Source organism: Neopsephotus bourkii, unplaced genomic scaffold (genome assembly GCF_033783945.1).
Source record: "Neopsephotus bourkii isolate Nb327-2 ecotype Australia unplaced genomic scaffold, CSIRO-AGI_Nbou_v1 NB_1820, whole genome shotgun sequence".
In the NCBI taxonomy this organism is placed as follows: Eukaryota; Metazoa; Chordata; class Aves; order Psittaciformes; family Psittacidae; genus Neopsephotus; species Neopsephotus bourkii.
The window spans coordinates 3061666-3075407 of NW_026902293.1; the positions used below are offsets into that span (position 1 = coordinate 3061666).

Sequence of the window (13742 nt, forward strand, 5' to 3'; positions counted from 1 at the left end):
AGTTCCTTCTCAAAGTTACACACAGAAGAAGAATTTGTGGATTTCATGCACAGTGGCTTTGGAGAACTGTGTTTCTGCTTGCCAGGACTGGAATCTGGCTCTTTATGTGATTCGTCTTAGAGCTGGCTGTGCTTCAGATGTACTACAAGATGCTCTTCAGGGTAAGAAACTATCCTCCCTCACCTGGAAAAATGAGTGACCAAATCTCCCCGAGCCACAATGTTGAGGCAGGGGACCTGTAGAGAGCAGGGATTTCTTGAGCCTGCTACCACTGAGCATCCCACTAGTAAGCCACTAACTATTTCAAAGCTAGATGTCACGAGAAAAAAGGAAAGAAATGACAACTCACCCGTGGGGGTAGCTGTGACTACTGCTTCTAACAGGTCTGCAGCACAGCTGTCTGTCTGCCATGGTGGTGCCCAGCCAGGTGAGTCTGTGAATGCCTGCAGTAGACTGCTAGGAAGCTGTTGGCACACTGACCCGTCCCTTGCCCCTATTATGCTTCATGCTGTAGTATGACATGAGGAAATCTACCTGATTTCTTCTTAAAGTGTATTAGTCTGTTTGGTATGAGCAGTAGTGAGGCTTCTGAAAAGGAAAATATCTCCTGTTGTAAGTCATGCTGTAGGGAGTGGGATGTTAATTAGTTTCTGTTCTGCTTACACAAACTAGATTCCTTTTGGAGTCTGGAAAAGGCTTAGGGTGGCCACACATTTAGCATGGAGGAAATCAAACAGCTGAGGGAGGGGAAAGTAAAAATTTGAAATAAATACAACTATTGCTTCTGGTTTAACAGACCACATAGTCTCCCATTCTTCTCGGCTGTCTTTTTATGCAGCAGAATAGCAGGGTCTACACTGTGCTGCGCAGACTGGAGCCTTGCATCTAGAGACCTTCTTCCTTCATCACCATAGGTCACACACACAGGTTGTCGCCTTTTGTTTGTCCTCATTGCTGTTGATTCTATGCTGCTCCATCATTTGGAGGGCTTGCTTCTTTTTCCACTATGCATTTTCCTCTTAACTCACTCTGTGATGAGCAGTGTTTTGAGCAGAGAGAAGAGCAGAGTCCTTAGAAAACTGAGCCAGAAAGAGGCTCAGGTTAAAGTTTCTTGACTTCTTGCTCTTTGCCATTTGGTGGCCAACCTGTATTCATTGCTCTAATGCAGTGTAAAATCATGGGGATAGTGTTTTCTAATATAGCTTGACTATGGCTAGAAAGAGGCAAACCTAAGAGACCAGAGAGGATACCACTGTGCTACTCTAGCATGGCAAATCATGGTGTAGTATGCCTGTTGCCCTAAAATTTAACTTCCTTTTTGCTTTCACTTTAACAGCATCATTCTTGAAAGGAAATTGATTCTATATTTAAACTAAATTCTCAAACTCTGTAAACTTTTGTGTGCTAAAATAAACAAACAAAAAAAAATAAATTTACGAATATTCCAAAGTGAAATTACATAGTTTTTCCAGAGGTCAAAGGTTATATTACTTCAAAACAAAAGGAGGAGTAAAAGAAGTATAAATTGTCTTGCAGATGTTTCACAGTGCTTAAAGAGAAATGTAGTTAAGATTGACAGTGTATCATTTCAACACATTCTAAGCACCTGTCACCTTGAGTGAAGCTCAGAAATATCTCACCATGGTATCTTCATTATGAGCATCAGCCTTTCTGACTAAGGAATATAAGCTGGTATTTAACCTAACCTTTCAGGAGGTTAATAGTGGAGAGCAGGAACACAGCGATACACCATTTTTTGCTTTACTGTACTTGTTCTTATCAAAGCAAGACTCATCATAGTACAGGTCTACATATGACTTCTACACACCTCTTTTATACAACCTAGTGCCCTGTGTTTTCTCATAAATTAGGAATAATTGCATGCCACACATCTCACAGATGAGTGAAATTACTCTCAAGCCATTGATGTGCTCACCATATACTCCAAGTGTCCAATATGGTAAAATAAAGCATCAGAAGATTCATATTATCTTACCTTTTTGTAGTATGCAATGGTTTGAAATATCACCTAAGTGTTTGAACACATACAACAATGATGATGTATGTATATATATGCAACTATCTAACATCTGCATTACATCTTTTGCTAGCCCCTACTGTACTATAAATTCCATAAATAAAGCCAGACTTTAAAATCTGTTGAGTAAATTATGCCTATCAATGATTCTGGAAAACACATAAGGGGTTTTATCTTCTAGAACTCTGCCCTGGACAAGTAATGTTCAAGTGACACTGAACTTGGCAAACAATCTGAACTTGGAAGACTGGATCTCCAATAAAAACTCAGTGAAATATAACTATACAATTTAAACAGGCTTCTGTCACAGATGTCATCTGCCATGTTTGGTAAATGAAGCAGGGTACTGCATTGAGTCCATTGCTTTGTTTCTCATTGCCCTGATCCTTCAGATTCAACCAGGATTGTATCAGGTTTAGAAGCCCCAGACAGACCCTCCTGGCTCACCTGTCTAGGACTTTCCCTGCCTAATTCCAGCTGCCTAGGTTTGTGGTTAATTCCTGGGTTTCTCTGAGACTTGAGCATGCGCTCTCTCAGGACACTCTCACCAGGACACTGGATTTCTAACCAATAGGAAAACCTTCAGGAACACATGACAGTGACAGACTCCACATTTTTGTGATCATAAGTCTGATGAGTATTTACTCTGATTGTGAAAAATAAACTGGACCAGGAAAAATACAAGTTTTCCTTCCTGTCTGATTACTCCAAATCACTTTCAGGACAAAGATCAAAGACTGAAAAAAATCAGATCACTATGAGCACTGAACCTTGGTTCACCTTCCAAACAGCTGAATTTATCAGCCCAGATTTGAATTTTTTTTTTTTTTTCCTTTGTCCTGCTTTAAAAAATTTCTTTCCCCATTAAATTGTGTTTTGTGTTCAGGTATTCTGTTCTCTAAAGACCAGTCTTGAGATGAAATGTTTCCAGCTTGGAAAGCAAATGCAAATGCCTTGTTAGCAAAGGTGAATTTATAGAGATATTCAAAACATGCAGCAAGTTCATGACTATTTATTATCAACCAGAACTGACAAGTTTTGTGTATACAAATTCTGTAGATTCTTGCAGCTCCATTAAAAAAAAAAAAAATCATTCTACAGCCTCTTTGCAAGGCGAGATCTTATTATTGATAGTCAGGGCTCATCCAGTACAAAAGGAAATTTTCTCTCAGGATGTTAGCAGAGTTAATCGGCTCTAACCCTCATAGGCCTGGGCCCAAAAGTCACAATATTATGCTTGGCCTGCCTTCATTCAGAACTCCTAGGAAATGTATTGAGAATCAACTAAACCATTGAGAATGAAGAAAAAAAAAAGCACCATCATATTTGGATACTGGGCACAACCCACTTATTTCCAGTAAAAAAAAAGTATACCTATCTAGCAAAATGAAATTAGGAAAGCAACAGGAACTAACATAGTTGTGTTCACTTTATCAGTCATGTTTAACACAACATGTGGTGCTTTATGTTCCCTCTGACTGTTCCATATCACAGTCAGCACAAATGTAACAGCACAAGCTGCAATCAGATCTTTTCCTAGACATTCCTGCCTTTTGTTTGTAAAATGTGTTTCTTGAAGACTTAACATTTCACTTATATTTCAGGATGCTCCCACATATGCAGATGGATGCACTTCTACTTAAAGGATGCCCCCTGAATTTGGGGGAAGACAGGGCTAGAGTTCAGAAGAATGTGCTGAACATTGTTGCTAACATGAACAGCTCTACTGAAATTCCCTGTCATCTAGGTAACCTCATTCATTTGTTCTTGCCTTCAAAAGACTAAGCCTTCAGGCTACATTACCACAGTTTTGGAACCCTGCAAAATTAAAGCTAATCCATAGCTCTAAATCTCCTTCACCGTGTAAGTTTCTGGACGACATCCCTTCCCACACCACAAAAAAAAAATTCCCCAGACAATTGAAAAGCTCAAACTTACTTGCTGCATTGTAGGTGAATGTAAAGCAGACTGGACCTGCATCGGTAGCTGGTTTCCAATGGACTGCTGCATTGAAATCGGCTGGTGTTGCTGGATGTTGAGATGCTGGTGCAGAGGGGGGCTGATTTGAAGAGGTGGCGGTGGGGACACAGCCATGTTTGCTATGGAAACAGTCACTGGCATTTGGTTGTTGGGCTTGGGCGCTATGTTCCTGGGGATATTGGCATGCATGGCAGTGATGTGAGGATTCATTCCTGGTTGTTGGTGGTAGTGGGAACTGAGGTACAGTGCAGAGTGAGCCTGAGAGGGCCCATGAAACACTGACTGCTTTGAATTCATCATCTGAGGTTGTGGAGAGGCTTTAGCATCAACAGGTTCACTGTAGCTCTGTTGAGAAAAACAAAAACCAAACAATACTTAGAAGCTACAAAATGCTGCTCTCTACCCACTGAAGTCTAAGAGTTACACCACAGTAAAACACATACCTGGACCATTAAATTATCCTCAAAATGGATTTTGGTTATTATACGGGGAAAAGAATTAATCCCTTTTACCTTACACTCTTCAACATTGTGGAAAAAAAAGAAGTTAGCTCCTCTGTTTCCTGGTCTAACCTGACATTTTGCTTTTTCCAAACTTGAAACTGGCATCACTGACCTAGTAACTTATACAACACAGACAACCAAGCCCATTACATTTATTCACATACACAGCCACTACTATTGTTCTCCAATTTGATGGCCTAAGTTGAAAAGAGGTTCAGAAGGCGGGTTCCAGCAGAATTCTGCAGTGATCTTTGACATGTCTCAACTTTCCACCTGCAAACCATCAAAAAGAAGCTCAGAGTCCTTTACCATACACATTGATAACTGCTAACAATGCTTTATTACTTAGCCAATATGATGAAGAGGCTAAACCCAGTTCACAGTTGTCCTACTGCATAGAACAAATATGCTAGTTGCTGTGCCAATACCTGTATTTTGAAACTTTCTGTGCTGGGCTGCTAGCCACACCAGCAATTGAATGTTTCATAAGCCATGCAGTTAGAAAAATAAGGATATTCTGAATAATTTTACTTTTAGCAAAACTTCCTTTGTTAATCCAGTTCATAAAGTTCTGAAAATTCTATATGAAACTGATGTCTACATACATGTGAGGCTGCATCAGACATAAAGAAGCTATCTTACTCAACCTGGAAGAATACCACATAGAGTATTTAGAAAATGCACAGATTTTCAAAAATGTTATGATCTACCCTGATTTCTTCTTAAAGATGTTAGTAATAAAACCTTCTCATTAATGAATGTCAATTTTAATAATACTCTTTGTTCTAGTATTTATAACTTTAATTTAAATTGCATTTATTATTTTCTATACCCTTATTTTCTTAGATCTTCTCAGTGCTAACTCTGTGTGCTCAAATAAATGATGAAAAAAATAAGAATTAAATCCCATGAATTTATAGATGGGAATCATAATCTGCAGCTAAGACATACTGGGATTAATAGTCAGTGAACAGTGAAACATGCTGGAAAAAAATGGTGGAAATGTGCCTCTGGAGAAAGAAGTCACTTTGTCAAAACAAGGGCTCAAAGATGCATAGATGCCCTTATTCTGTGATCTCTGTGTCATGTTTGCTCAGTTTACAAGTCAGAGTAAGTTTCATGTTACTCCCAGCACTCCAGGGTCAGTGAAGTCTATTCAGATTCTTTCTGAAGGATGTACCATCACCAACAATCTGCTGACATGTGCATTATTGAAATTGCTTTTTTGTATGTGATAATAAAGTTGAGAAAGCCAAGTTCATTTCCCAAAACATAACTGCAGTTCCATTAGCAACCCCCCTGGTTTTCTCCAGTAAACTAAGGACAATTAAATGAATATGATAAAACAAATGCAAATCTCTGCTTCTGTGGATCTGCCTGACTCTGCTCGCCAGTGGGTGTACAAATGTGCAATATGTATTATATGCATGTTTGCAGGATTCAGATGCAGACATAAATACCTACAGGGTGTAAATGATAAAACCTGAAAGCAGGTGCAAAGTCTGGCAGTTTTTTGTTATTATTTTTTAAATCCTGAACTAAAGTTCATGAACACATGAGAAATTTTCTCCCTCTCTTCCCATTGTATTTTTAGGAAACTCCAGTGAGTGTGGGAGCAAAGCCTGGCAGGTTTGCTGAAATTTCAGAGACTCAGAAGAAGGTTGTCTATTAACAGCATTTTAAGGACCTTCCTCTCGAGTGTCCTGGGCTCTTACAAATTACAGGAGTAATGTGTACAGTGCTGTGTTTTACTGGAAGCATTGTCCGCTCATGAAAACAGCTTGCTTTTCCACAGTCTAGCTGGCAGGCTTTATCTGGTCCAAGCAGGAAAACTGCTCCTGAAGTGTCTAAGGGCAGATTGGTTAAACAATTCCTCCTGGTGAGGAGGTATCAAAAACCCTTTGTGGCACCATTTGTGATGTACTGCCACATACTTACATTTCATTCGTGACTACAAAGATGCTGCCATACACCTCTTTAACAAAGATACAGTGAACCCATTTAATTATTGGGTAACCTGAGTCTGCACCTAAGTGGCGAATGCATGGCTCATACTGATAAAATTACAGACATATCAGATATTTAGTATCATTTAATACTTCAAATACCAAATGATGTTAAGAGAAATTGTACAGTCTCAGGCCAGAGATGAATAACACTTGCTTTACCCCTGAGAAGAGCATTTGCAAAGTGATCAAAAGGGACTGTTCCAGTTGTCTGGAGCTATCAATCAGCTTTCTGTATGTTTCATTACCTCCTGATGCACTGAAAAGCACAACACTTCAATTTCAGACCAAGTATTTTGTTGTTACTTAGGACACTTTAAATATGTGAACTGAAGCAAAATTGTCCAGTATCAGTGTAAAACACATCAATATTATCAGTTACTGGTAATCTTGATAAATGAACTCATTAAATGCTATTCTCCAGCATACTGCAATTGCAGCTTTTTCTGAGGCTGGGTGAGAAACACAGATTTTGTAAGTATTGCTGAAATTAATGGAATGGGTGATGTCAAATATTTTGGCTTTGCTATGTGTCTTTACTGTGAACTATACCAAGAGGTATATTTGAAGCATAGGTCACACTACCATTTTGTGCACCATTACAGCTTTCACAGATTTGAATGGGCATTGCATCTGCCCAGTACAGCATCACAGAGTCTTAGACAAGGACTTTTATTGTGGGTAAAACTAGGAATTAAAACAAAAGGGATTTGATTAGCCAATGTGGGCTTCAAATGAACAGTCATGTTCCCTAACTTTGCAGCTGGAATTCAATAGTTTTCTCTTGCTTTATCCAAGAAGAAGAGGATAGAAATTTATTTGGTTGTTTTTTTAATCCTCTTTAGTTAATTAATCTGCCCAAACCCAACACGGACAATTTACATCTCTAATTTTTTGGCACGAAGTTATAGGATAGAACTAATTTACAGATATAAGCAATGGAGACCAAAACTACAAGTCCGTACACACAGGCCACCACACATTGAAGCTTAGTATCCTACATGCACCAAGGTCTTCTACTAGACATGCAGTGAGTAAATCTTTAATCTCTACTGTCAGAAGTATGGTGTTGTAGACCCACCACTAGAGGGTGACAGAATATTGTATTTAGTTAATGGTAGGAAGTGGCATTGTAAACATTGATTAGCCAATATACACTATGACCACAAACCTAGCTTTTCTTGAGAATCCTGTGTGCTCTTTGAGTGGCTTCTACTTGTTCTGGAGTTCAGGTCAAAGCCTTACTCTAAGCCTTTCAAGTTCTTCATAGGCTAGGAGTGGGCTTCCTTATGGACCTTCCTTTCCATATAACATCATCATCTAATAGTGTTGCTTAAAGTGAAAACAAGAAAAAAAATCAGAAGCTGAGGACAAGGTAGGTAGGCCAAGGCAATGGAATGCCACAGAAAAAGTATGGCTGCCCTTCAGGCACAACACAAAATTACCTGCTAATTTTGCACAAAGTTTGGGAAGTGTTGAATCAAGTCCTTCTGACCAGTTTTCACCAAACTCATGCCTTTCTTTACAATTCTAGAGCAAAGCAAACATTCCCATCTACCTTCTACTCTCCTATTATGCACCAGAGCCGTTTATGCACAATTGCCAAATCAAAGAATTAAATTAGGTTAAGGGGTTAAGCATTGCTTATCCAGTTGTGCTATTCTTTTCTAAGGACAACTACCCCAGCACTGATGGTCCTTATCACAGACTGAATTCAGGCACAGAAGGAGTGTCAGTTCCTTAGACGAAAGTGACACTGGGGTTTCCCTCACCCCAAAACATCTAACCCACTCGTACAGCTGAAAAATTACTTTTGGGACAGACGTCCTCCTTAATTTAGCTGTGTAAGAGAAAACAGCAACCACCTAGTGATGCTATTCTGGCATCTCCACAGCTTCCCTTTGGACGTAATTTTGCTTCTACTTTGAAAAGCTGCACTTTAAACCCTCACCTGTATACCTGGGTAACCAAACAGCTGTAGAGACCTAAGCACAGGTTTTGATTCTAACCTGTGGCTGAATTCTGGCTACTGTTGGCTTTTCTAACCCAATTCTGTTGACAGGTAAACAAGATCCATGTGATTGGAAGTAAAGGACGGACGTGTTTTAACAAGGCAGTACTCCAAGGGACTGAGCCATAGATTCTTGAATTGAACGGAAAGTATCCTATTAACTTAAGTGAATTTGAATCAGAGCCCAACACTGTTACTTCAGTATTAACGTCTGGATGTCCATTTCATTTTTCATTAAAACCAGGTAGGACTTGGCTAACAGAGACTGAGAATCATTCCCAAGTGATGAGCACTACATTTGACTTATGTTTCTTCAGAAGCATACATAGAAATTCTATGTGCTTGTACTTACTTCATTTTGCTTTTTTAACATGTTAATGCAGTCATTTGTAGAAATGTCACCAGCAACTAGGACCATATAGATACAGAGATATGTGTACGAACATCTTCAATTTACATACTGTATACATGCTCATGCTTTATATTCAGCATTATCTACTATAGCATATGATAACATATGGGAATTAAATAAAGACATTTGCAATAATTTCATTCTAGAAGCAGTGAGCAACTCATACCACTGTTTGCAATACGAAATCAGAAACTCAGTGCTGTCTCAAAAAAATCATAGTTGTTCCTACTTACAGAGAATAAAGTCTTTCTCTTTATTCTGTTGATTTCCCAAATTAGTTACTGATCACAGCCTTTCAACTGGAGCAATATAATTTCAGTCATTTACAGACCATACATTATCAAAATACTTCTTTATTGACATCGGCAATTAAGCTCTCCTTTATAGTAGAATACTCAGTAAATACATTCAGTATGTTCAAAACATTTAGTGAGTGTGTTTGGTACTACTGCATGTCTATGTGTCCTTTAAATACAGGCTGAGAGAACTCCTCAAGGGCAAAGATGTGAGCCCTATGGCCAGTATGGCCAGCATGGCCAGCATAAACTTTCTGTCAGTGCAAACAGCTTTATTTGTGGGCAAACATAACCTATTCCAACCTCAGAAGATTTTTTTACATAGCCAAAATGGTGTAACATGGTGTTACCTCAAATGTGAAACAGGTGTTTCTCTTTAAATGAGAAACGGAGGTTTGGCATTCTCTCTTTATAGACAAGAACATGTATTCTGTATTTTAAAGCCTAGAAAAGAGTTTAACTCAATTCAAGTTTTACATGAATATGTGTCAGAAACCTATATAGTTGCTACTCTGTCTCTTTTCATGATGGAGTCATACGCACATATAGTGGCTGGTATCTGTCATTAAGCCATGATGAGAAATTCAACAAGTTTTAGACTCACGATCAGAATGAAGGTTACATTCACATAATGGAAGTGATTATGTTAGCTGGTACCAGGAAGGTCCAGCGTGTGCAGGCTGTGATCAAACTTAGGCAGGCCTGACTCAGCTTTAAATGAGTTATCTTTAGTACTGTGACATTAAAGAGGTAGATAGAAGGAAATTGGCTGAATATTTATGCAGCTCCTACAAAGCTTACCTAAGCTTAAGTTTGCATCTGCTGTCTTTGCTGTCTCTTTGGAGGAAAGAACATCTTGAATTGTTTATTCCTTCTCTCAGCTTTTCTGCCCAGTTTTAAGGTTTCTGACATTTTAGGTCACTTCCAATCCCAAGCCTGTCCTTGAGAAGAATCCCTTTTCTAGCCTGCATGGGCTCAGCCATTTTATTATTACTCCAGTAAAGCTGTTTATGAGAGAATGACTACTCTCTCTGGCAGCATTTTCTCTTTCCTGCTTAGCTCTTTAACTCCTTTAGAGACTCCTTCAACTTAACTCCATCCACTCTGGTAGAGAACTTATATGCATATTTGCAGTACAGCTGCCTTCCTACCTAAGTCACAAGAGGCTCTTACCAAATGACTTTTCGTATTTTGTTAATTCCAGTCACCTATTGCAATAACAACATCTGGGACTCTAGAGAGTTCAGAAAGCTTTTTGACACATTCTTGATGTTTCAGAACAAAGCAGTAAGCCATGGGTTGTCATCTATAATTAGCTGAGGTGGCTCAGAAGAACATCTTCAAATCTAAATATACATTTTGTCATCATCTACAGGGGATTGTCATGGATTCATTCAGGGTATGTAAGTAAAAATGGATGTTTTATGAATGTAACCTGGGTACATGTGATAAAGGATATGCAACTTTAATTTGATACAAGTGTTTTAATTCCCCAAATGGAAGCACGAGGCTAACAGGGAAATCTAGTTTTATTAACTCACTTCAAAACCAAACACAGTTCTCCAAATCAAAATCTGGCTTCTCTCAAGCTCAAGACATTTCTTCCAGTTTTTGCAGAAATTATGTGAGAGCATCTCTCAGTTTTTGCACTGCTGACTGTAAAGCTTCACAAGATTTAGCCTCAAATTGAATTCATGGCATTAACTTAAATATAGTTTGCTCTACATGTGCAGCTGCAGTAGGTAGTCGGTTTCCTTGCTGGATGAGAATATGGTTCGATATGTGTTCTTATCAGATTAGACAATTGTTTTATAAATACATGCATTCATGTACCAGATACTCTGATACATCACATACTTGCACATACATAATTTTATGATTTCTTGAAAATTTCTGACTACATTATAAGAACTCCAGAAAGAATGAAATACCAAGTTATCACACAAGCATGAAGTACATGCTGTAAAAGCCGTACATTATCATTTTCCCAGCTAGGGATTCTAATGTTTAACAGAAAAAAGTAAAAGCTGTAGATGCACGTCATCATTCTGGGCCTATTCATTACTGTTTTAAGGGAAATATTGCCAAATACCTTGTAGCACTTCAAGAGGTACCAAAAAAAAAAAAAAAGTCATGCATCAAACATAACCATATTTTTTATTTATCCTTCCTCTGATCCTTTCACTGAGAACAGCCTAAACTGTTTTATGAAACTCCAAAACATCTGCATGGACTGGGGTTAGGTATAATACAGGAATCTGTTGCCTCAAAAAGTAGAAACCAAGTGCCTTTTTGCCAGCAGGAGAAGGGATGCTGCTCTCCTTATGTGCAATAGCTAACTGATTAAAGCACTGACCAGGAGAAAAGACAGTTCAGTCATCTGCGCCATCAAAAGATATTCAGAACTGTGTTTCCAAAAGAAATGTCCTAAACCCCAGCAGCTGCTTGTTTCAAGGAGAAGTGAGCCAGGATAAGGTGTTTCCCCACATCTGAAGCTTGGCTACTATGCAGAAAAGAATTTGGGATTCACCGGGCTACAGAAAACAAAGTGTGGGGAGAGCACACCTGCACATCAACATTTACTTAGGAGTGGGGGAATGCACGATCTGAGAGAGATGTTATTTTTTTTTTCCTTTTTATATGTTAGGCAAATACAGACATGCATGTATGAACTTTTTCATGTATATTCACTGCAGCCATAAGAGACTCAGATTCCTTAGGCTGTTCAATTGTATCACAATATAGGCAGTCTAATAGATATTCTCTGTGCCTGGAAACTCTCTGGTTACAAATTGCTGTGCTAATGGCATTAAGGCAATGCCAGTCTTACTAGATATGACCTTTAGTTTTTTTATGAAACGTAATTGCAAGGTGATGGGCTAGGAAAGCTTTGCCTGACATACTTTCAAGAAGCAATTTTACATGTCCAAAGGATCTGCACTGTCCACAAAACTGAAAAATGTCCAATGCTTCTGCTGCAATGTCAAGTGAGGACACTGCTTTGACTTAGATAGAACATCAGAATTTTGAAATATGCTTGAATATTTTGAATTTGAATAATATTCTCCTTGCTGAGAGGTTTTTAGCTTCAGCCATAGCTGCTAAAATATGTCTGCACAAAACTTGAAATAGTGTCACTACAGAGAGAAAATTAAAGATTCATTTAGCCAGAGAGAACAAAACAGGAAAGAAATCTTCTTTGTACTAGTCAAACAGTTAAACTTGTACTGCTACAGTTAACATACATATATGTATCAGTTATATGCACATATATATTATGCATGCTAAATACATAATAAGCATCTATCGTTATATAAATACACATAGTTGCACATATATAATATATGAAAGTACATTTACCCATCTATATCCATATTAAATACATATATTTAAAAGATGCAGCAAAAACTCTAATGTCAGCCAGAAAAAGGGCTGGTTAAGCTAGAAAAAGTGCTTGTTTTATGAAAAAGTAAAATTGCGATTCACAGCACTTTATGTAATGTTGTACAAATTACCAGATATCAGAGACTGCATTTCTGGACCTGAATAGTACTAAAAGTTGCAACTAAGGGCAAATATAAAGACACTTGTTTACAATGCAAAGGCTTAGTCAGTACTATAAGCAATATGGCAAACTGCATAGCAGAAGATATAATGCTTTGTAATGTGATTTTTACTTTGCGTATGAGTTCCTACACACATGAACAAACTTGTGAACAGCCCTATTAATTTCATTCACTATGAAAAAGGAGAAAACACAGGAAATAACCTGATAAATTAAATGTGGATTAATGCATAACTGACATTTAGACAATCATATGTTTACCTTATTTACTGGGTGGCAACCCTATTTTAAGCATATGAAATGAGACTCACACAGAGTGCAATACGAAATATAAAACACATGTGAGCAAATCATTAATATTGTATTAAAGCATTTTTGGAAAAGGTATGTTGGCATGTCTTAACTTTTGAGAACGAGGTCTTTTGAATCTTAGCAATATTCTCTAAAAGCAGATTTTATGGATGATAATGTAACACATAGATGTAAAAGACCACATGGACTCCAAACAGTCTTAATAATGTATTATTTATATTTCTTCATGCTTACATTCTTTGTCTACACTACAATTCTTCCAGTGCAACATAAATATTTAATAATGATAATTTAGAATATGCTGATATAATATTACATCTAGGTATTTTACATCCTTATTCCAAAATGGACTTGCTTTAGTTAAATAACCACTTTGTTGGGTTTGTGAATGTGTTCATGAAGTGTAAGCAAGTATTTAATTCATTACGCTTATATTTTGATACTTTCTATAGTAGAGGAAAATATCACATTATGAGCAGAATTTAAACCATTGCTTAGAAGTTAAGAAAATGTTTCTGTGCTTCTCTAACAGCAATTTTTTCTCTTTCAAAAAAATCCAATTTTTTATATATATTATTTCAAAATTAAGCTATATACAGTGTTATGTAACAGTCCATGA

At 37.8% G+C, this 13742-nt stretch overlaps 1 protein-coding gene across 2 annotated transcripts in view; it reads right to left on the reverse strand.

The window, feature by feature from the left end:
• Window positions 1-13742, reverse strand: part of TOX (thymocyte selection associated high mobility group box) — a 225010-nt gene that overhangs the window by 8886 nt on the left and 202382 nt on the right. For both annotated transcript variants that reach the window (XM_061342956.1, XM_061342957.1), the window contains exon 7: window positions 3977-4363. In XM_061342956.1, coding sequence (XP_061198940.1) covers window positions 3977-4363 — 387 coding nt within the window. The remainder of the gene's footprint in view (window positions 1-3976; window positions 4364-13742) is intronic.